Here is a 24,655-nt window from a genome sequence, read left to right on the forward strand (position 1 = left end):
TCGAAGGCGCCGGGTGCTTCCGCTGAAACGTCACCCTGTATTACGTAACGGTATGAAAGTGCAGGATCGACCCTGTAGCCTGGCCGAGAGGAGGCGATGTGCCGGGGAAAAATATAGAGACGGTCGATCGAAGGCTCCCGAGAAAGGCGACAGCCTCGCCGAGCCAGGATACGATATCACCCCCGGTGACAGGCCGGGATAAAATCTCTGTGAAATGTCAGTCGACCCGTATTCCGTCGGACTACTGCTATATTTGAATCCTGAAGTTCGCCGTGGCGCCTCGGTCACGAGTCACCCGAGTTAAGGTTCTCGCTCTGACGTCTTCGGGAATAATTTTCTCCAACGTCGGTACGCGATAATATCATTTAACGGAAATATCCCGCCGATCCTAATAATCATTGTCAGACTGATTTCTTGCACTGTATCGGAAATTCGTGTCGTCTCGTAATTAAAGTTTTCCCGAAAATTCACTCCTCGCGATACGTACCTATCTTATCGAGCCGGTGCAGTTCGCACTCCGCGAGTTCCGCACGACGGTAGGCGACTCTGGCTCCGGAAGTATCATCTCGAGTGTCTGCGGGCGGAAGTCGAGTCTCGATCCGAGCACCATGTCGGGCGTAAGGCTGGACCGGTTTAGCGGGTGTCACCTGGTCCTTCAGGGGTATATTTTTCTGCTCCGAGAGACTGGTTCAGGTCTCTGTAAGTCCGCTGTAAGACGTTATAGCCGAAGGTTTACGGGGCGGTGGCCACATTGCAGTGTGTCTGTGAGGGACGGAGGGGGAAACATGAGCGGTACCGCGATCTCGAGAGGACGACCACCTCGCTTGATATCCCGGAAATGGCCGTTCCTTTATTTCTAACAAACACCTCACGTATCGGGCGTTTTAGCTCCTCGGGACTCGCTGTACGAGGTATAAGGCACCATAAATCCAAGTGTGATCCTCTTACGTCAACCACCATTCACCGAGGCTCCTCAGCTCCCGTACCGTTTCCTGTTTCTCACTTTCCCCGCACATCCCCGGCGTAGTTATCACGCCGTATTCATCTACCGGAAACATCCCGAAGAACCAGCTTTCCGCCATCCGCAAATGTCTGCAGCCTGTGTAATCACACGCATTAACAAAGTCTCTCGCTGATCGGATTAGCGGGAAACGCGGCTGTGATGTCTTTCCCTGTTACAGTCTCACGATTAGCCGGAACAAATTTCTTCGCCTCCGGCGGTTTCGCCTTAAAATTTTATCAAACGATTTCGGGGCTGCAAGTAACGAGCACACCTCGTATATAATTTTCCCTAAATCGTATCTTCCGTCGTAATATCGTGTCAGGACTAAGGATGATCCTGTCCTTTGTAACGCGTCTTAGAATGGATTAGGAAAGTGAACTCGACGCAACTCGAGGCCCGCGTCTTGCAGGATCGCCAGGCAAAATCGAGCTTCGCGCAATTCCTCATTCCTGCACATGGATGCGAGATTATCCCTAAGGATATAATGGAACGTTGCACCGCGTCGTCACATCGTCCCCGCATATCGCCTGCGAGCCATTAGCTCTGTAGGAAATTCAAATCAATTCAAGGAACGAAAAACTCTCCGTTAGCTTACGACGCTGCAGGGACGGGAGTCGCCTTATTAATACCATTAATCACGTCGAGTGGGGTTGCTGCCGCTGGGTGGCGGAGACTCAAGAATCCAGCTCGCCTCCCCGACGCCTATATAAGCCCGAGTCCTTGCGTCCTTGCCCCCCCACCCTCGTACACAAGGACCGCGTTGTTTTTCACCCGGATTATCCGGCGAGTCGCGCGCGTTCTTCGATCCTGCAGAGGATCGTTTCATCGGTCCAACTTGCGGTTCGCCCTCCCCTCCCTCCCGCCCTTTCTTTTTATCCCTTCTTTTTTCAGAAATTCGAGAGTGGAACTCTACCTCGTCCAAAGCTCGTTTTCGTGTATCATATTAATTAAGGAAGTTGCGCGAGGGCGTCGGAGTCGCGTGACCTCCTGCGATTTGCTCTTTCCCTCCTCCTCCCTCCCTCCCGCCCCCCAAATCACGGCTGGTCAACGTAACGTCGAAGAACACGTGTCCGAGTGATATTTTCCAGAAGTTCGGGCATTCTGGCTGTTTCTTTTTGTTCTTTTTCTTTCTTTCTGATATTTCTCTTTCTCCGCGCGGAAATTTTCTACTCTACCTACTACAGCTACTCTGCAGTTTCCGAAACGAAGTGACAGCCGGCTGCGCGTTATCTTCCGGAAGAATGGAAAGGAGCGGAAAGGGGAGCGGGACACAGGGCGGAAATGGGGGACGAGAAGTCGGGGTGCCAGATAAGTATTGAGCCTCTGAAATTCGCCCGAGTTTAAGGGGAAGTTCCTAGGTAAACCGCGAGAAGAAACTGGGTCAAGCAAACAGTCAACTGCCATGTTTTCAACAGGGTTGTCCGATCGTCGCTCTCCGCTGCAATTCTTTGCTCGCGGTTTTCGAACGGCCGCAGAACGGATGCCGGTGAGTTGTCCAACTGCTGGGCTGGCAAACGACGCGTTGTGTATAACAATTCTTTTATTCTTCGCCTCGGAAGTTCGTTCCTTTTGCTAAAATTTCTGCAATCAGTTACCTGCAAGATTTTACGGTGAACCCTGAGCCGCGGATTCAGGTGCGGATAATCCGCGCCTGTTGCGTGCCAGCGCCACCTGTTTGCGGGATCGATAGAATAATGATACGTTGTACCGCCGAGCATTGCGCTTACGGTGTCGAGGGATTTTTTAACCCCCTACGTAATCCGGTTGACCGAGGAATTGTCCGGTGATCCCGCTGGACGCTTATCGATCCGAAGATTTAGAACATCGCATCCTGTCCCCCAATTTTATCACGTTATCCCCCGCGGGGTTCAGCGAATCGTTAACTCAACGTGACACTAGGAGTTTTTGGGGGTTCTTCTTGCAGCCCCCGTTCGATTCGGTAGGGCCGAGCCGTCGACGAGAAGATAATAACAAATTCAGCCCCCCGCTAACCTGGATAGAACGGTTATCCAGCTCGTCCCCCTCGAGATTCATCCACGAATGTGTGCCAAGTGTTCGCGTGAGTCGCGAAAACGCGACGTGACGAATAACACAGGTCGACGAAAGAATTTCCTTTTTTTTTTCGAATCTCTACCGAGATACATAAATTTCAATTTTATACACCGAATAATAACCAAAAGCTTTATTTTTTACTTATAAAGTTTGTTTTTGTCTTTGTTGCGTTGATAAATGAGTCTTGAAGTTTTTGGTTGATAGCTAATATGGGTACATACTCGGAAGAAAACGAAAAACGTTTTCACCGAGATGTGATTGACTTTATTGTTATTAACGTTATCAAGGGCAGTTTAACGAGAGCGTGATGGGAGATTACGTTTGGGGTTTGATACGGGAAAGTCCGTACGAAAATAGAACAAGTAGGAAAAATATCAACTTTTAAACTTTGTTTATCAATTCTTTTACATTTGCCGCTTATTATTAATTATTATTTTTCAATAAATGTGATTTGAATGCAAAACTGAAGCTCGCTTATTTGTCATATATACAATAAATGTTTGAGTTTTTGATAAAATTTCTTGCACTCTTAAAATCAGGTCATTGCCGTTTTAGCAGTGGAATTTCTTTCCCAGCGATTTTTTGCTTTTCGGATTTGACTCGCCAATTCATTTCCCTTCGTAATTTCTCATTGTTATACGGAATTATTGTTCTCCGAATGAAAAACTGCGCTCTTCTAGCAGCCCCTGCGGGACGACGAGGCCGTAGCTGCACGTAGACGAAGCTGCGTCGAGGGCATCGATTGCCCGTTAACTCGGGGGACGTCCCATGGACGCGGATGGCAAGGTCGATTCGGTAAATTCGGTCGCGACGCCGGTGACGATGGCGGGCCTTCCGCCGTTAGCGTCAGAGCGAGGCGAGGGTCCCTCGGTCCTGGAGATAACACTTCCACCCGGCTATCCATCCATCCATCCATCCATCCACCCATCCATTTATCCGTCCGTCCATCCGCCCAACCGTTGCCCGATCCCTCCGTCAATCCATTCGGTTATCGATTTGCCCCACGCGTATAAACGACGCGACGCGGATCGAGTTTTTGAAAATGCGAGAAACTGTAGCTCTGCCAAACCCTGCGGAAGCCGGCTCGAACTCGACGCCGAAGAATCGGTGAAAATATGAAACTCTTGAAGGAAAATTTCAAGATTGTAATCGTGCCTTTTTTCACATTATACCTTACATGAGCACGGAAGAAAAATTTCTCGTCGATTCAGATGTACGATATAGTATCTCTGCGTCAGATTGAGGGACGGTGCTTATTTTCCATCGTCAGAGATAGAATCGCAAGGATTGTGGTGAGAATTTTTGTTTTCAAACTTGTCAAGAGTTTTACTGTATATCCCAACAGATTATTCTTTCCGTTCGTTGTCGAAATTTGTTGATAAGAATAGAGAGAGGAAGAAAACGGTGAAGGCATCCTGGATATGTAGGATGTACGTATATATAGTATATAATCGTATATACGGATACACATATACCTAGAGGAGTATGATAAAACGGGCAGGAGAGTAAATAGTATAGTAGCCGAGCCGGCATTACGCGAGCCACTATTCCTATCCATCCATCGGGTCGGGTGGTGCGGCCGCGGGTTGCCGGCGCAAACAGAAAACACGCCGTTATGGGGGAAGTTAGACTTTGTCGAACAAACAGCTTTCCGCCCCCCGCCCCAATCCTCCCCCACAGACTGCGAGACGCAGCTACCGCCATGCGAAAGGGTCGCACGTCTGACGCGAGTAACCTACTTTTTTCTTCTTTTCCCCCTCTCTCCTTCTTCTTCATCTTATCGCTCTTCTTCTTCGTCTCCTTCTCCTCCTCTTTTCTCTCTCCTTCTCGGTGCCGCCGTTGCTTTCTTTATTTATTTTTATTTCATTTTATCATTCCCTACCAACAGTTCTCCCAGTTTACCGTTCGATGGATGCAAAATTCCGCTTCTACAATACACGCACATGGTATGTATGTATGTATGTTTACACGCGCGCACGCGAATACACATATATCTCCACGTTCGCTCTCTGCAATGCTCGACTGTCTATACTTGATGTTTCCCGAGGGAATTTTCTTCACCGTTCAACCCCCCCTTTCCTTTCAACCTCCTCCGATATTTACTCACCAATTTCACCCATTTCTCCAACAAGGTGCGTTAAACTTCATCCGAGAGATTTCTTACCTCCGAAGTCGGCTGCGTGTAAGAGCTTCCAGTTCGACGTCATACATTTTCAACTCAACCTGATAGAGCCAGTCGAGTCGGATCATTCAAAACGTCTAAAAAAATGTCTCGGGAGGTGTTGTAAACACCTTTAAAATGGTGCAAAGAGGAACAGTTTGCGACATCTCCATCTTTCCCCCTCACCGCCGTCTTTCATTATATTTTTCGTCTGTTGCGCCGTCACTCAGCGGGCCGCGGGTTCATTCAGCGATCCGCAGGGTACCGACACGGTGCCGTTGGGTTCTGGATGCAAGCCAAACGAACGAAGCGCCAAGGCTAGAAGGCGGGGAATCCTCCTCCGGGTCTCTCCTCGAGGCGTTATAACCAGAATAGCAGGGTGAGAGAGCAGGGCTTGGGGGGGGGGGGGGGGGATGCGCGATACAGCAACGCGTACAGCCACCGAATTGCGGGGGACGTTAGTAGGAACGAATGTGACAACGAAAATCCCCCAGGAGTTATTGCCGCTCGCCCGTTACACGATCGCTGTTTATACTTTTGGATACCTACGTGAAATTCGCAGGGTTCTCTTGGCAGGGGTTTTCCAAGAGAAGAGCTTCCTCGGCCCCGAGCTTCCGCGTGCGGCAAGTAAAAGGAGAGGAATTACGTCCGCGAAGAGACCGCCCCCCGGTATTCATAAAACGATTTTTCACCGCCTCCTCTCGAAACCGCGAACACGGCGGCGAGATTTTGAGACGCGACGTACGCGTGCCCCGTAGTATTGGCCGGGGGCCAGCACCCGCTGAGACTCAATGAAATCTTTCCGCAGTTGAGCCTCTTTATCCATCTCTCTTTCTCTCTTTCCGATCTTACAAGCGCGAACGGTTCTTGGCCGGCGGCCAGGAAAAGAGTCCACGTTTCCCGTGTCCGTCGTCTGACCACGAACGTTGACGACTACTCGGAGGATCCCCTTATGTTTTACTCAGGTAAAACGCTATAATCTTCCATCAGCCCCGCGTTCCTCGGGGGTTCGTATCGTTCTCGCGGTTCTCCGTAAGTCGGAGAAGTCGGAGGAAACAAGAGTAAAAGAACGGGGGGGAGTACGGACATTTGTATCCTAAGGTCGGAGAGATAAACCCGCATCAGCTGCGATCTTCCTTGCCTTGCGTAACAAGTAGCCGTCTCCCGCCTCCTCCTCTCCCCCTCCGCGGTGTTCGAAGATGTGCAGATATCGCCGGGGATGTGTGCGGAAAGCCAAATACCCGAACGCCGGTCCGATAGCCTCCCCCGTTTGACACCCCTCGGACCGCCGCCCTTAGGCAACCCACCGCACCGCCCCCGCAGCGTCGCGGCGGCAGCTTCGTTGGCATTAAGTATTCCCGTAGGGTCAGGCATTCGCGCCGAGCCACGCGCTTGGCTCTCGGCTCTCGGCTCTCAGCTCGTCGGAGCTCGCGGTCGATGGCGGCGGCGTTGGCGAAGCCCGAAGCAAGCTCGAAGCTCGAAAGCTCGAAGCGCGAAGCCCCCGGCGGCCACCCCGGCAGTGCCTCGCCGCGAACAACCCTCGCGGCGTTCGAGGCGCCTGCGCGTCCCGCGTCGCCGTTAAAGGGGGGCGGCATGGTAGGGGCGGGGCGGGGGAGGGGAGGGGCAGGAGGGTGATATCCCCCCTACCGTCGCTGCCGCGAACTGCCCGGGCCTCCACCGATGCCCCATTCCGTTCTCGGCGTCACAACGTGTAGCATTGCCAACGACGATCCAACGCGCCGATCGCACCACCTGACTGCCTACGCGATTCACCTCCGTCGCACCACCGACGACGACGACGACGACGACGACGACGCGCGGCGTAAACACTGGCTGCCTGTGCAAACGGATACACGCGTATAATAATAATAACAACAACAACAACAACAACAACAATAACAATAATAATACGGGAATAAAGTTCGCGTTCCGCAGTAAAAATTATAACGTAATATATATATATATATATATATATATATATATATATGTTATATGTATAATATATGTACATATATATTTAAACCGAGATTATTTTTCGTCCGTTCGGTAGCTTTCGAGTAAATAAATATATATACATTTATATATACACACACACTCACGTATACACACGTACGCGACCACACGCACGCACATACACATCACATATTGTATATATATATATATATATATAGTATGTATATATATTTATAAATCGGGAACGTCGTGTGAGTTGAACGAGAATCGTCATATATATTATATATAATAATATACTAAATTGTAAAAAGTTACTTCGTACCTGGATCTACGGCCGAGTTCGTGACAATTAAGTGATTTATTCGATTATACAATTGGATCGCAAGCTCGCAGGCTGAAGCAAAGGAGAAAAGTTATAATATCCAGCAGTGAAAAAAATTAATATATATATATATATATATCGAGGTGCAGCTGCTACGTATATATATGTATATATAACATATATGTATATATATATATATATATATATATATATACACGCAAATATATATAAATATATAAAATTGGTATTCGCGAAGTGGTGCGGCCTGTTACATATCTGAATCAACCCCGTAAAGTACCTGCAGGGAAAGGGAGATTTCGATATCGACATCATCGTCCGCTGACAAGCATTGTAACGGTATACAGCCTCCTCAGCTGTCATTGCTGCTGCTGCTGCGAAGGGTGGTAATTGGAATTTATACGGACAACTTAGTACTTGACAAGTACTAAGTTACCGACAACTCACCCCCAAAGTGTACACAACGGCAGTCACCACGTACATCACGCCTCTCATCACCTCTGAGAAGGTACGCTTGAATATCTAGCGGTTCATCGTTTTTCAAACTTTTCCGCCCCCCCCCCCCCCCCCGCCCTCAGCGACCGTCTCTTTTCAACCTCGATCCAGCACCTCTTTCTTCCTTATTTTTTGCACCCTCGCTCCTTCGGGCGATTGATCGCCGGATCTCGCTTCTAGCCTTGTATTTCTTCTTCGTTTTATTCTTATTCTTCCGGGGCCGAGAAGTAGTAGAAATAAGTCATTGGCCATCGCGCGGGAACTACTCTTCAGTTCGTCGTGATGCGCGTATAGGATCGAAAGAAAAACACCCGAAAATTGATATGTCATCCTGTCACAAGTTGCCCTCCGATCCCTCGGTGCGACTTCCCCGTTTTTGCACCCCAATCGCCTGTCCGTTTCGCAATCGCTTACGCCAATCGGTCGGGTCGCGATCGCGGTTTCGGTAAATTTGTGCGTATTTGCTCTGATCGTTTTTCTTCTTTTTTTTTTAGCTCTCTCATTTTTTATTCGGATTTTTCTTCTCACTGCGAGGCGAAAACCCCCGCGGTGCATGCGTGCGAACCTTCGTTAATCAGAGTCTTGTTTTCGAGTTTACGGGGTGATTTACGCCTCCGTGCGTGTAGATATATACACATATATTGTACAATGTACATGCACGGTCGTATCGTACCGTCAGGAGTTTTATTTCACGATCGAGTCTGTGTGCGCATCGTATAACGCATCAATTTCGCCTGCGAGTAATTTGAACGACCCCGTTTTTTGCGCGGGGATGAAAAAGAAATTTCACTTTCTCTTTTCCACGCAAAGCTCCCATTCGTCGAGGAAAACTTTCGCACGTCGCGACGGAAGAGACGCGCGGAAAACCCGATCGTGATTCGGAAAAGAGAATCTAGGAAAAAACAAAGAAAAAAAAAAAACAACATACAAATCAAGGAATAAACGGAGGTAATAAGACAAAAAATCGGCAGTCCAGGTCCAGAAACGCGGAATGAATACAAAGAGGGAAGCAAGTAGAGCAAGAGGCGCAAGGGGAAGGCAGGAAATATAAAGGGGGTCAGAAAAAAGCTCGCGAATCCTGGTAGGATAAATATTGCAGAGAAGCGAGTCTCGCTAGACGGGCATAAACCGCGAAGTTCGTACAAAAGGGAAGACGCATCGAAGGGCGGAAGGGCGGAAGGGCGGAAGGGTGGCGGGGATAGTTAACCCAGTTCCGAATTTTGCTCCTTTCGTCGGCCCTCCAGGCACTCCCGGGTTATTTTTGCGCTTTCGCGCCGATTCCCGGAGGCGGCTCGCCTCGCGGTCTCCTGCAGGATAGCGCGGAGAACGGAGACCGCGGATATTCAGGAACGAACGGGAAACTCCGGCTCAATTACATCCGCTCGCGTCTGCCAACCGGCCGCCTTTATGATGCATCCTGCAGCAGAGGTCGTCGGGTGTGGTGTAATTGAAAATGGTAATCCGGGATAACTCGAGATCCCGCGGGAGCTACGGGACGTCGAATTAGCGGCGAGTTTTGGCCCGCGACGCGGCTTCGCGATATAACCGCGCTATTCCGCAGATTGTTCCATTCGCTTGTACCTATATCTTTGGAAATAAGCGCATCGTCGTATTCGTCCGTGAGAATTTCTCGAGTTCCCGATATCGTCGCTAATCTTTGACCTCGATGAAAAATTCCCGCTGTTGAAACTTGTTTATATGCGGATATTACGGATGATCCGCGGGAGCGGCGTTGCCGTGCGATTCCCAGCTTCCCGGCCGATGATTTTCAGACCGAGGAAAGTTCGACCTCGAGTTTTATGTGCCGGATCGTAAAAGGGCAAGGGGAGCTTCGTCTGAAATTGCGCAAGTATAAGGAACTTTCGCCTGTGATGTGATTAGGGAAATTCCGTCCGGGATCGCGTTCAATTTTATCCTGTAAACACACGCCCGGGCGGGGAAAAAAATTTACCCACGCAAATTCCCGGCATTTTGCCAACACGCTCGAACGAATTTACTCAACTCTCGATTCGTACGTTGTACGCAATTTTCGAGCACTTGACCAGCTTTGCTGCACCGGCTCAAACTGCCTTGCCTCAATTGTTGTAAACAATTCCATATCGGAAAACGATTGCGGGGAACCATTAGCCAGAGATTTTATCGCCACTGTAATAACCCGTGTTTTGTGAATATACGTATATACATACCTCTGTATATGTGTATACACATATATATTTCGGGCAGGTGATCGACGCCATACTTCTCGCGCAATGTGCAATTTACAAATTTATAACCGCCATTTTTTCATTGCCTCGTTTATGTACAATATCATCCGTATATTTATTGATTACAGAGACGCGCGCGATTCTGTGTTTGAATTTATTCGATAAATTCATCCCCTGTTTTACAATCCGTTCTCTTCCGAAAATTGTTGTTATTTTATATAAAATCTCTGGAATTATTTCATTGTCTCTAATTATGAGAGAAAGTGAAAAGAAAAAACGAACGAATTGTGAAAGGATTTAATAAATCGTTGTGGAAAATCAAACGGTAGAGACAGAAATAAATTCTATTCCGATGCTGCGAAGTTTAAAATTAATTCGGTCAGGCACACGGACAGCCTGCAGTATAGTCCAAGTCTCCGGGGCTCGTGATATTGGGGCACGAAATCGGGACGGCGGGGACTTACCTCGTTTTATTGATAGCGTTAAATTTTATCCCCGTAGCAAAGTCTCCTTTCATAAAATCGGGCAACGCGTTGTTTCTACCCCCGAATTTCCCCACCTCTCGTAGTTTCGCTTTCTCCGACTTTATCCGCAGGTTCGTTCGTCTTTCCCTCGTGTTTTCGTTATCCTTCAGCTCCCCTCGGAGAGAGAAAGGAGAAAGAAAAGGAGGCCGGGATTCGTCGTTCCGCATTTTCTCGCGGGAGGCGTAAAACTAAGCGTGTCATTTGTCAGGCGAGAAGCAAAGAGAGCGGCTCGAGAAGACGGGAGCAAAGCGAGTTTTTCACTTTTTTCAGGAAACCATTTCCCACGAGTCATTAAGCACTGTACGTTCGCGGGCGAATAATATCCGCCTACGATTATCGAGTCGTGGATTAAAAATGAGAGGTCAAAATCGTCGCGAGACCGCGTGGAAAGGAGGAGAAAGGAGCGCCGAGTTTGTGCACACACTCGGATATCGCTTACTCGTAAAACAAACCCCTTGAGGCAGGGGGGACGGAACGCAGGGAGAAACACGTTACGCAAGAACGATTCGGCCACCTCTTTGCTCTCCCCGTTATTCTTTTTCGCCCTATTTTTTCCCCAGCGTGGCGCCCTCGAGTAGAAAGAGTGGACCGAAAAGCCCTGGGTGTAATAACGCTTCGGGATCGCCGCAGATTAGATCACGATTTATCCGATACGTGGGGCCGGAAGTTCGGAGCTTTTGGAGTTTTAATGGCCGACTCGGAAGCCCGGATGATCGACTCTTCGATAAAGCAGCACTCGGCGATCTCGAGGCTCGATCGCAAATAGAAATCGCGCCTCCGAGTGGACCGCGGAAAAATATCCGCTTCGATGAGCAAGATTCGCGACAGCTCTGAGCAGGGGGAGTTTGGCGGAAGAGTTTGCGGTAATCCGCTAACTCGGAACTCAAACAGCTTAAGTCAAGGGACTGGATGAACGCGGCCTACGGACCAGGAACGTGAACTTCCGATTGAGTGGGGGTAATGGGCGGATTTTGGGTACCCGCCGCGAGGCTCAGCTGAACCGAATTTAATAATTACGCGATGCACGGCGGGAAGTTGGTCGAGAAGAAATTGCCCTCTACCCCCTGATTTCCCATAAGCGATCGCCTTCGAAACTTGGGTTTTCCCACTACCCCTAAACACACTGGGTCAGGTTATCGGGTCGTCCTGCCCTGACCCTTGACCCTTCACGGCACGTGTGAACGAGCACGGTCGCGTTTCCGGTAGACCGGTGCGGCGTAGCGCTGCAGGGGAAGCTGCGGGCCGAATTTAGTCGCAACCGAAACCTTGAAGACTGCTTACTCGCTCCCGGGCTCGTTCGTATGCGGCCTGATCAGCGGCTTCGACGCAACTTCACAACCGGACAATGAGTTTCTCCGTTGAAAGGGGGGGAAACCGGTCGTCCTGAAACCCGGAGCACGGAACCCTCCGGGCCAAGACCTTGGGAATCATTATGACCGAATCTGCTTCCGCCGAGACGCGTATTGTCGCGCCTCTACAGAGGAACGACAAACGCCTCGGTATTCAAGGTTAACGACGTACCCTGCAGCTCCCTTTGTCCACCTTTCGACCCTTTTCTCACACGGTTCTCTCCGGCCGGATCATCCAGTCTGCGAGACAACCTCTCTTATCCCGCGAGGATTGCGATTCACGATATTCAACGAGATGAATTCCGGTCACTCGATCTGTACCACGAGTAACGGTCAGAGCCAGTTCCGACTCCCTGAATAATTAGCTCGATATCATAGATAACGTGCGTGATCTAGCCAACGCCAGATATTCTCAGCTGTTTTCGGATACCTCGAAGCTTGCAATCTTCTGCGATCAAATCGCAAGTTCGACTTAAGATCCAAGATATTTTTTCAACCATTTTTCACCCTATTCGTCATCTCAAATCAAGCTACAACGGTACGAATAACAGTGGTTTGGACGAATCTTCGTTTAACCTAGATTCTCATTTCTGACTTGATAAAGCGTTCAACCGATTTGATTTCCCCGCATTAACAGCCGTTCGTTTTGACTCCTGTAATTTTTGACTCGGATTTGATTTTCAACTATCCCTAGGAAAATTAATTCAGAGGGTGTCCGCGGCCCTAGAACCTTTCGTGCAGGGATCGAGCTGTCGCATGGATACGAACGCGCTGGCTTCGCGTCGTCTTGTTCCTACATACTCGGAGAACTAAAGGGACTTTATTAATAATATCGTCCGGGTCACGGTAACGCTTCGCCAAGCTGTCGCGTGACGTCGAACTGTGTCAGACTCTGCGAGAGCTCGTGTTCCAAGGGTCTTGCCCCCTCGAATCCGCGGTGTCGTATTTTCCCGAATCCACCCTCCGCCGGTCGACGACTATAAACTCTGTAGCGGGTGTTCGATTGGAAATCTACAAAACTTTGACGATTTAGGCGAATAATTGAAGAGGACGATTGAGAAAGGCTGTCAGTTCTCTCCATATTCTGACTAGGCGTTGTACGAATAGTGGATTATTTATATGTTGGAATATCGCGAAGGGTAAATACGCCTGTACTTGTGCCATTCAGGATACATTTTCTCCAAAATCGGCCTGCATTTATGCTCTTCTGTAAAAACAACTCCAGCTTGCATTCACGCAGGCGGATTTTAACCCCTGTTAAATTTAAAATTACAAAATAATTCAGCGCAATTTCAAACGTACGTTAAGGTTTGGTTTACAAAAACAGTCCAAGCATCGAGATACCAAAATCGATGATGTGATCAGGGTGTCCGCCCACCTAAATTTTTTTCAAAAAGTTTGCGGCCACCCTGCGTGATGTATCCATGAAATTCGAAAGCTACAAATTCCTCGCAGTTTAATTCACTCGGTAATTCCGAGACTGAAAAAGTAAAGTTCCGGAATCGAGGCGAAAAGCTCGACGCCGTCGACGAGAGTTCGATCGGACCCCCCATGTGAGTCGTCTTTGGGGGAGGGGGGGGGGGGATTAGAGAAGTTCAAAAAGTGCTTCGGAATCACGGAAACTCGTAACGAAAACGCCACGTAGGTAGGTGTACGGGAAGCGAGGGTCCGACGTTAGCGAAGCCTAATCCGGGAGCATCGAGGGTTTGGCTTTCGGAGGCTTGCGGGGCGCGGTTGGCGGCAACGAGGTCGGCGCATTCGTATCGCGGGCAGGTATTGTTCGCGTAATTGAGCTAATTACGCGCCGCCGAGGCCGGGCTAGTGATTAATGCGGTGTTTTGACAGCCCGCGGTTCGATACCCACCGCTTTGTTGTTTCTCCACGCCGCCGCGATAAAGAGCGTCGGTCGATCCGGAGCCGATTCCAAACTTCAATGTAGGTACAATGAATAACGAAAAAAGTTATTCCAGCGCGATTAATTACTCCGAACTTGGGAAAATTGTTCCAACTTTAATGATGTTTCGTCGAAGAAGCTGCCCGATGAAGGACATTTTGGTTTTGAATTTCATAGCTGGGCCCAGCCAGCCATCTTCGGACCGTATTTCGCACCACGGCGACAAGGGTGACACCCCGTAAAAATCGCAGTTCGCCAATTGAAGCAGATACCTGCGAGCAAAAGCTTTGCATGCTTATGGAAGTTACCTTTTGTTCCTTCAAGTAAACAGTTTGTGGTATTCAACTTCAGAACCGTCACTTTTCAAGCTTGTATACGTTTGAATTTTGCAAATCCAAATATGTTCTCTGCATTTTTTAGTCATGTCACAATTGTCGCCGAGGTGCGATTTATTGAAGGAACAACAAAATTAGGCAACGATTTAATCGTGTAGTACTGTGTGCTACGTGCGTTAACATATTTTAGAAGTCAAGCACATGCGTAGACACCGAATTTGTAGAAGCTATGAAATTTAAAACTAAAATATCCTTCATTGACCTTCCCCAACGAAACATCGTTAGGTATACATCTCTCATCGGGTCACGAAATTCCAACTTATTATCTACTCGAAATTATTATTACTCTTCGACTTGGTTCTTTCCAAACCGAATTTCACCCCTCGATCAATCACGCATGCAAACACCTACCGAGAAGCTGACCGTTACGATTTCAGTGCAACCGGATCTCCAGCATCTGCTGCCGCCTCGCGACTAGCATGCATCCTTCTTTCCAACCCTCGGAGCTCGCACCTCGAGGGTTGATAAGCTTCTCCGGAGCCTCGAGAGTCGTTCGGCTCAGCTGTCAGCTCGGAGAAACGGGGATTGCGGGATGCTCGGGATCCGGATGAGCTTCCGCGTATCCGAATTGTATCCAGGCTCGAAGCAACCCTGAACCCCGGTACCTGTACGCCAGGCCGCCACTTAGCCCGCCTAACTCTCCTAACTGAATTGGGCTAACGCGTACCGCGCGTTTCGCATACCAATTGTCCGCCATCCCCTTCACCCCGTCCCTCCGAGCCGTGCGGGGTGATTTTCAGGGGCGAGTTGACGGGTGGGGGCCAAGGCGAGAAAAGGGTGTAACGTCTTCGGGTTAAACTTGTTGCGTATATCGGCCAGGTTTCGAATATTGGGCGCGCGCGCGCGTGTGTGTGTGCGTGCGATGTGTTATTCGCCCGTTTTTGCACCCTCGATATTTTTCCCCGGCCTCCTTATCGAACGGGCGAACCTGAATTGCGCGACCGCGGATTATCCTCGCCACCCCTGCACCTTTCGCGCCATTCCGTCTTTCGAGGAAACTGCGCCAGGGCAAAAGAAAGATAAGGCGAACGTGAGAGAAAATGTGAACGGGAAGACCCGCGAGTTGAGCGGCTCGATGGAAGCGCGATTGCCGACTCCTTTTTTATTCCTTAAACTTGTTGCCACCCCCACCGTACACAACCGACTACTCAAGATCAACCCTGTCATCCCCTTTTCCCAGAGTATCAGCTTTCGAATCGGGGAATCCGGTACAAGTTCGAGACCTGAATAAGCCAGCTACGCGCGGGAGGAAATGCTCGGCGGGGTCTCGAGCCATTTATCTAATTTTGAAATCCTGTCATTTTATTTTTATACCCGGACTTTATACACTCCGCTGATTAGCTCGAGCCGAGAATATAAGCTGCTGCTCGCCTCGCCTCGCTCTCTTCAAACGGGGGTGAAAAGGGCGGCTCAAGATAGCGCCGAGCGGCGGCGAAGCTACCAGCTAGCGGGACGCGTGAAAAAGGTCTAAGCCAGCCATCACCGAAATTGCTCGAGTTTACCTACCTCTTCTCGGCAATACCGCTCGGTCCGGAATCACTTTTTATTTTACTTTGCTCTCGAACCGCTCGCGAGGCCGAGTTTCGAACGGCGTACGATGTATCTGTAACGCTAACCGCCATCGCTCGTATACGTTTCAACCTGGTGATTAATTAGGGATGAAGGAGAGGATGGGCCAACGAACATTGAAGCTGGGGATAAAGAAGTTGCGTTAAAAAATTATCCTCTTTTTCTGTACGTGAGCCTAAAATTGATAACGTTGACGTAACGATGCTTCGAAATAAGAATTACAACTGTTCAGCAGCTTCCTACACTATGTTGCAAGTTTTATTCGGATACGGAAAAGGAAATTCACCATACGTTTACTGTTTATTCAATTTACAGATACGATAAACTTGTTACACCAGTTAGTAAATTGAAATTACGTTTTTGTGTTTTTACTATAAATTTTAGTGAAATCAAAAATTTTCATTACAGGTTTCAGTCAACTGCATGTAGTAATTTACGTCGCTGTACCAAATTTGTAAATTTGCAACGTGATTCCGTAAACTGACAACCCTTTTGCACAGTTAATGCGCAGTAAATTCACAATCACTTTTAAGAGTGTAAAAAATTCGAGTTCGTTAATGCTTTATCATTCAGTTACTGTTTGCCGAATATCAGGTCGTTTTAAAGTTGCAAGATAACCAGTTTTTCGAAAAACGAATCGATACGACAACGTTACAAACCTCAAACCGATGTTTTCGTAGATTAGAGGCGTAAATTTTTTCCCGACAAATCGGGTAAAACTCAGAATTTGAGGGATGCGAGAAATGCGGCCGGTGAAATATCAGTCGTGTGTTTCGCCTTCGGGGGGCAGGGGCGAACTGCTTTTTCTCCCCTACGCCTTGCATACCAGCTGCAACGTCCTATATCTACCCGTATACCTTTTTCCGGATTGCAGCAACGCTGAAAGTTTGCAACGTGTCTGCCGAGTGAGAGAAATACCCTTGAACATATATTACACGTATCACGTATACCTACAAGCAGGCAGCACGCAGCGGTGGAAAATCTAGAGAGAGCTAGGAATTTCAAATAGGTGTAAACCCAGGTCCGTTCTGAAGATGATAAAACGGCGGGTTCGTCCAAAGTGAAATGGAACAAGTATAAATGGGAGCGGGAAAATTGTCTGCAAGCGTTGAAGAAGCGTCGAGTTTCTCGAAAGTTTCGAGACTTGATTTTTTCTCGTCAGATTGCTGGAAAAAAATAAAATAAAATAGAATGAAGAAAAAGAAAAAAGAAACGAATTCACACAGGATTACAGATGTTCAATAAGTTTGAATGTTGTCGCGCATTCTTGCAATATCACATATTTCTGTGTACGCTTATTTATTTCTTTTCCTTTCTTTCCTTTCTCCTCGTTTCTTTTATCGTTCCGCCCGTCGTATTTCGCAAGAAATGGTCGAACGATTTCGTGCTGCGACGTAGCGCGTCGTGGCAGTAAAAAGTTTTGGAAAGTAGAACAAAAAAAGAGAAAAAAAAAAAAAAGAAAAAAAAATGAAAAGTAAAGAAAGATATACGAAATAAGAGAAAAGGGAAACCCAACCACGATGACAGCAACAAGAACAACGACGATGATAAGAAAAAAATTCCTTCCACTATCGCGGCAAGATGGAAGGTAAAAAACCGGTGACAATAAAAATAAATAAGAAAGGAAAGATGGCTCGACGGAAAAATCAGAAGGAAGCGGAAGTGGGTAACAGGCTTCCATCCTAATCAGAGATCGATAATTCCCCAGGAAAGGTTCGATTTTGTTCCTTTCCTGTTCTATATTATGAGGTATAACAGTTTTGCTTTTCTCATCGTACAACCGGAATTGATAAGCCCGTCGGTAGATATTTTTTGCTGCATTTTTCCTCCCTCCGTTCGGGCGTTGGCGTGTCCAAAATGGCGACCCGAAAATCACGCGCCGGTAAAAACGTCGCGTCTACGGGTTTTTCCGTTTCTGTGCGCGTGGCTGCGTTCAGACCGACTCGAGCGTTCATATTTTATCTCTTCCTTATCAATTTCTCTCCCAGCAGCGGTGCACCCATTTCTCAGAACCGTCTTCCGAACCGGAAGTCGAAGGCGCCGGCACACTTTTTGCGCTTCGAGCTCGGCGAAACGTCGTTAATTGTATTTATCGCCGCAGAGTATTACGTCCGTCGGCTTTCACCTCGAATCGTGATCCTGATTTCTTCCCGATCCTTGCGCCAGTTTTCCCGCTGGTATGACGAAGGGGGGCGGGTTTGAAATTCCGAATCTTAAAAGTTCCGAAGCACAAAATTCCGTATTTTTTGCTGGCGAAACTTGGAAGTAAAGAAATCAAACTTTGACGAAAGAGCGTAACCCCGACAAGTCAAAGTTCCGAGAGTACGAGAATGATGAAATTTAAAAATCTGAGACATGAAAGATTTTCAGTTCTGTGAAATTTCACCACTTTGATATTTCATTGTTTTTGATTTTCGATATTTTTACATTCGGAATCTTGGTCATTCTGATTTTCGGTTTTCTTCATTTTTTACACCCACTCGTTGAGTATATTTTAATTTTCAGAATTTCACTCTATCGAAACTTTAATCTTCGAAACATTTCATTTCGGAACTTTGAACCGTCGGCTTTCCGACGATGCGAAACCTTGTCGCGTCGTAACACTTTGCAGTATATAATCATACGTCAGGCTGCTGTTGCTGCTGCTGATTTAACACGGATATCAGAATATTCGTCATTATCAATTAAACGAGCATCGAAAGTCGGACGACGATCTTCGAATGCCCCTTTGCGGTTGATTATAATCGCGTTGTAAAATAACTTCCGTACCTACAAATTTCTTTTCGCAAACCGATACTAACCCTGCTATTTCTTTCCAATCTGTTGCAGATGGTGACTAGGACAAAGAAGATATTCGTGGGCGGGCTATCGGCGCCGACGACACTCGAAGACGTGAAAAACTACTTCGAACAGTTCGGCCCGGTGAGTCAAGAATTGCCTAATTCCGCCCTCTGCGCCCCGTTCTACCACCAGGTTCAGGGTCCTCGCGAATTCGCGTTTCACGCTTATCATCCTCCGCTGCCGCAATTAGCGACGACTTCTTCGCCTTCTCCTCGTACCTGCGAGGAGGCGGAGGAAGGGGGGGCTGATTTTTCCCCCCAATACGACCCCTCCTATTTCCAACCTCTCGCCCTCAACCCCTACGATCAAACGCCCGCCGTCTACTACGTCCCCTGTATGTTTGTCCCGATATTCGCAAGTCTGACCTTAAACGATCGGAACGAATCCGGCGGAAACCCGGATCTCACGGAGTCTGATCTCAGCGCAGAGGAAGCGGACGCGTAATCGTCGATTTCAAATTCTATAGTTCGTCTTTTTCCATCTTAGATATCGCCCTCTTGCCGTCTCGCGATTTGTGTCTATTGCGATTTTTGTCTTGACCGCGGGGCTAATTTTTTTTCAAAGTGCAATAACATAATATGTACGCAATACAGTACGTAGACTTGTACACGTACGGTAGTATGTCTTGTAGATACAGCAGCTGACGCTAGTTGATTAACTTTTTTTCTTTTTTCTTTTTTTTTTTCTACAACTCATAGTTGTACAAAGAAATTGGACAATATATTTTTACACCTCTGCTCACCACCTTCGTCCGCAGATCGTTACCGTTCCTATACAGGTTACACACACACACACACATCATTATACTTTTGGCAAATCGTTTTGTTGTTGGAAAATAAAAAATCTACAGTTATGCTTTGTATATACTTTGGTTTCATTTTATTCAAAACAATTCATCATATCCTCCTTTAGTTTTACTCACCGCCATTTTTATCGTTACTATTATTTATTGACATTATTTACAGAGCAGCGTTATCTCTACCCACTGTATTTCCGACGCAATCGATAGTTTCGATTCATCGACGAGTGAAAGAGGCCAGCGCGCATGAAAATTTATCTGTTACTGGGCTTCGAAAAGGTTCCTGAATAATTGAGTCTGATCCCGGAGCTCTGTATAAAGGGAGGGACGGGGGATAAAGGGGGGGGAGAGACCTTACGGATTCCGGTGAAATCGATTGCCGGTGTAGCGTGCAAGCCGGATGGTTTCTCGATAGTTTAGCGAGTCCCCTTGGCTCGGTATTATACAAGTACAAGTGAACTTTAGATTCGAAGACTTGGATTCTCCTCGGAGGAAGAGGGGCTGACGGGGTAGGAATATGATCGAGAGGTAAAGTGATTAGGTGGGCAGGTATTCTCCTGAGCTGAATAACTCCGCGAAACGACTCCGTCTCTTCCTCGATAATTAGTACTCGAGATACCATTTCCGCTAAGTGATTACCGTGCAGCTATTGTAAAACAGTCGGTCGGTCGGTCGGTTTGTCTGCAGCTTCCCGAAGCACGGAACCCGTGACGAAGTTGAACCGCTTCAACTGAATGAGGCGATGGTGCAGCTGTTCGAGCACCACTCGCGCAATTGATGCAATTTCGATTAAAATTTCATCCTTCCACTCACAAAGAGATCAATTCCTTATCCTCTCTTTATACTATCTCTTGAACTAACGCAATTCTCGTAATTGAATCCTCTCCAGGGATATGTTATTTCACTGCCTCATACAGTTATATCCTCATGTATATATATATATATATATGTGTGCGCGCGTGTATACATATATGTATGGCTACGCCCCTTTTCCATACTCCCGTAACTTCCCCTATTTCTTTCAAACTTTGACATAAAGCTTCGCTTTGCTTCTCGTAGAGCTGGCCTGCGGAATTCAAAAGAATCATCGTACTCGTGTAAGCCTCGCTTTGTTTTGTAATAAAAATTGCGCGGGCACATCTGTACTTGGTTATGATTTTAAATGGACCAACAGAGCTTCTCCGGACAAAAGTTGACAAAGTTTACAAATCAAAGTTGATTACAGATCAAAAAAATGTTTGCGATAGAAATTTAATGTCCCTAGGATTTTTCCGCACCGATGACTCGATTCGTGGTTTAGAATCCTTGCGGTTAAAATATTTTCGGCGTGACAATAACTTTGATCAAGAAATAACTTGATTTTGGACTATCGTTGTGTATTAGTTTTTTCTTTTTTTTTTCCAAAGAACCCGCATCGGTACCCTTAAGGAATTAGACGAAGCTCACGCTCGACTTCGGGAATGATAAACTCTTCGCTCCCGCGAGCATTTCGGATAAAAATAAGTAACCGAGATAGTTTATCCGATACGACATGCTCGGGGGGAGAAAATGTCGCGAGTCGAATGCAAAGTTGGCCGCCGGTGTCGCGGGTCGAGATTAAGTCGAAAAAGCTGTTTTTCCACGTTTGATCTGCGATCCGGACGATCGCGATCTACGGCCGGTTCAGCCGAGCTCTCTCCGATCTCTCGACGGAATTCCGGGCGTGTGGGTGAGGGATGGTGGTTGCAGAAGGGCTCGGTTGGAAGATACCATCGTCGGCGGACCGCGAAGCGGCCGGAAGAATCAGGCCGGCGATAAGGCTAATGGTATTGCCGGAATGCCTTATTTTTATTTCGTATCCGAATCTATTTCGGGGATTTAGTTAGGTTAGGATCTCCTGCGGGATCGGGATCGAGATCGGGGGCGCGCGCGTGCCTCCTTCACATTCGTGCCAAATTATAACCGGGCGAAATGTCAGAATGCGGGAAAAGGACGAACGTGAAATCGTGGCTGCGATCCTCGAATGAGAAATACGAATCTCGGTTATCGAGGCGGCGCCTTCTTCCCTCCGCCCAGATAATGCGCCCTGTCGATGCAAATTCGAACGATAAATTCTTCATCCTTCGAGCCGCCAACAGCAGGAGCAGCAATAGCGTCACGCGATTCGAGACCTACGTCTAGTCCCTGACTCGGTGGAAATTCAAGAGGAAAATTAAGAAAGGCTGCAGTTCCCATTTTTGTTCAAAACCAATTCAAGTCACGAATAACTATGACGCGAAGAAAAAGAAGAACAGCTTTTCTCCTTTTTGTTTCTTTAATTTTTCGAGACAAGTTATTGCAAAACATTATCAACCGAATCGAACCGATTGATCAAACAACCAAATAAGGTTAGTACAACTTGTCAGTTTTTCCCCCGCGTTCGTTGGTAGCACATTTTTTTCGCAGCGTACTCTCGACGCAGAGAAGCAAACAAATTCCCATTGTTTGTTATTACAGAACGTCATAAGTTACGGAATTTAAGTTATAGGTGCGATAAGTCTGATGAAAAACATTTTCCACCGCGAAACCGATGCTCTAATGTTACGGAAAAAACTTTTTCGTCTCTCATATACACGCAAGATATTATTCAGCGGTAATAAACCAGGGATGCGGGAAGATAAAGGGAGGAAGATCTTATCCTTCGCTCCTGGTTTTTCGTACTTTCGCGTTAGACCGCCCGGCGCATTATTTCCGCATTTCATTTGGCACCGCGTTGTTGCAGAGAACAATCATTGTTCGGTTGAATTTTTACCCGCCGATAATATATTCCGATGTTGTTTGCAGGTATACCCACCGTTCCAGGATGTGCGAACCGTTGTTGCGCACGGGTTTCGTTAAAATAAATAAATTTTCACGCCGCTTGTCAACGGGATAAATTCCGCCCGGTACGACAGCCATTTAAAACAATGCCGTTTCGCGAATACGCGCCATTTGTAACGCGCGCGGTTGGGGCGAGACGCTTTTGTTTTCGCGGTTGCTATTCACCCGCTGCGTGCCGGCGATTCGCGTCACGGCGATAGTATACGTGCACCCACGTGCCGGGGTGGAAAGGAAACGGGAGGAGCTTTTTCGCCCTCCCGCCGCATATTTTTTATCACGATAAAAATGTAATTAGAGCTTTTTGATAAGGCGCAAACGAACGCTGTCGGCAGCGGCATCATCCCCTCGATTCGGCGTTGTTCCACCCTCGCCTCGCGGCATTGTTTTCTTTCCTTTGGTAATTTATCAAAGATTCACTGACGCGTACGGATCGCTGCTCCCCCTTCTTCCTTATTACTGAGACTCATTTATTCCCCCATCCCTGCGCACCCTTCAACCTCCCCTGGAAATACGTATCGGTCAAAATTGTTGCGCCCGGTCATTGAGCTCGTTAAAAATCCATCCGCACCAATTACATACGAATTAAGAAAATTCCCACAGCTAATCCCGATCTCCACGCCTGTTTCTCGTCAATAAAATTTCCCCCCTCCTCTCAGCACCGCGGCTATCGTGCCGTTTAATCGGTAATCGATCACGCTCAAATATATTCTTTTTCACCGTCCGCAACTACTACTTATATCTATTTATGAACATAGATTCGTCGATAAAATGCGCGTAGGTATGTATACAATTTTCGTCAACGTGGTAATAATAATGATTATTCTCCACTAGGGTGGTCCTTATATGGGGTAAAAGAAAAAAATTCATGACGGAGCTTGTCCAAATGGTGATAAAAAAAATTGTTTCGCTAATCAGACGGGGACGGGTAAAAAATAGAACACCACAATTTGACAGAACGGAATAATTCACCTCATTCACAAAAAATTGTATATAATATTTTCATTAGCTCCTACGAGTATACATATAACGGATACGTGTCCTACGTACGTATATACAGGTATGCACATATGTAGGTATAAGGCGGTGATGCATCTCAGGATAGAGGCAGCCTTTCTTAGCGTGGTTGAAAAATTTTTTTTTACTCCTCATACCTTCCCTTCCTCCTTTCCATCTTTCTTTCTTTCTTTCTTATTTCTCTCCTTTCTACATTTCACTCTCTCCCTCTCAGTCTCTTCTAACACTCGTCGCGCAGCATGCAGCAGCAGCAGCAACGGCGAGTCCGTCGTCTGTAGGTGATTAGTGCGCTCATTAACGGAGCGACGCTAATGATGCCTGCATCGCTAGACAAAAGATGTGTGACAGGTTGTACTGCAGAGCGGGGTACAGACTAGACTCAAGGGGTGAAAACTAGGGGTAGTAAAGAGAGGGAGGAAAGACGAGGACCTTCGCCAAATTCTATACACGTTTTCTCCGCTGTACAACCTCTATTTCCGCGTACAAGGCCGTTCCCCGTGGGGACCTGGAGGGACTTCCTACCACACACATCCAGACTCGAACGGCTTATGCATACGTCTACGAAAAAGCTGCGCCCTTGGCCGCTCAGAGATGCGTTACGCAACACGACGCGAAACAACTTTCGGCGGTCCTCGAGCGAGTATCGAGTATAGCGATCTTCCTTCCCTCACCCCCCCCTCCCCCCAAAAAAAAAGAAACAAAAATAAAAAAACAACAATTCCGAACTCTTCGCACCCTGGAGACCTCAAGTTTAGTGTTCGATCGGACCTGGATTTTTAACGCGGAATCGATTTACGTAGAAACTTTTTTCTTCCCCCGCATTCAAATCGAATGATGATGGATGAGGAAGCTGCGCGTACGCGTAGTTGGTTCTAATTTCGATCAACACCCTGCGAAACGATCACCGTCTTCCCGCCTTCGTAATAAAGAATTTTCACCGCTAGGCTGCAGGGTGATTGCTTTCCCCTCTCTTGCTCACCGCCTCGAGTGGCGTCGACTAATTTATTATCCTTTATTATTCCTCCCTCCGCGGGTATCTTTACTATTATCCCAAAGAGGGGTGGTAATTTATTAATTCTTGAGTGCGCTGTACAGGTTAATGCGCTCTTTCGGTAAAGACTTTCCAAGAAACAGCCCGGCTCGCTGATAAAGGCCGAGGAGGGGGGGGAAATCTAAAGTTGGGGAAAAGAAAGACAGACACTCTTAACGGAAGTCGCAAGGGAA

General features: G+C 47.5%; 1 protein-coding gene across 15 annotated transcripts in view; it reads left to right on the forward strand.

The window, feature by feature from the left end:
- Positions 1 to 24,655, forward strand: part of LOC124305411 (RNA-binding protein Musashi homolog Rbp6) — a 402,463-nt gene that overhangs the window by 247,367 nt on the left and 130,441 nt on the right. For all 15 annotated transcript variants that reach the window (XR_006908374.1, XR_006908375.1, XM_046764807.1 and 12 more), the window contains one exon: positions 18,769 to 18,861. Coding sequence is in view for 13 of the 15 variants with exons in the window: in XM_046764807.1 (XP_046620763.1) it covers positions 18,769 to 18,861 (93 nt within the window). In the remaining 2 variants the exon portion in view is untranslated. The remainder of the gene's footprint in view (positions 1 to 18,768; positions 18,862 to 24,655) is intronic.

Source organism: Neodiprion virginianus, chromosome 5 (genome assembly GCF_021901495.1).
Source record: "Neodiprion virginianus isolate iyNeoVirg1 chromosome 5, iyNeoVirg1.1, whole genome shotgun sequence".
NCBI classification, from domain to species: domain Eukaryota; kingdom Metazoa; phylum Arthropoda; class Insecta; order Hymenoptera; family Diprionidae; genus Neodiprion; species Neodiprion virginianus.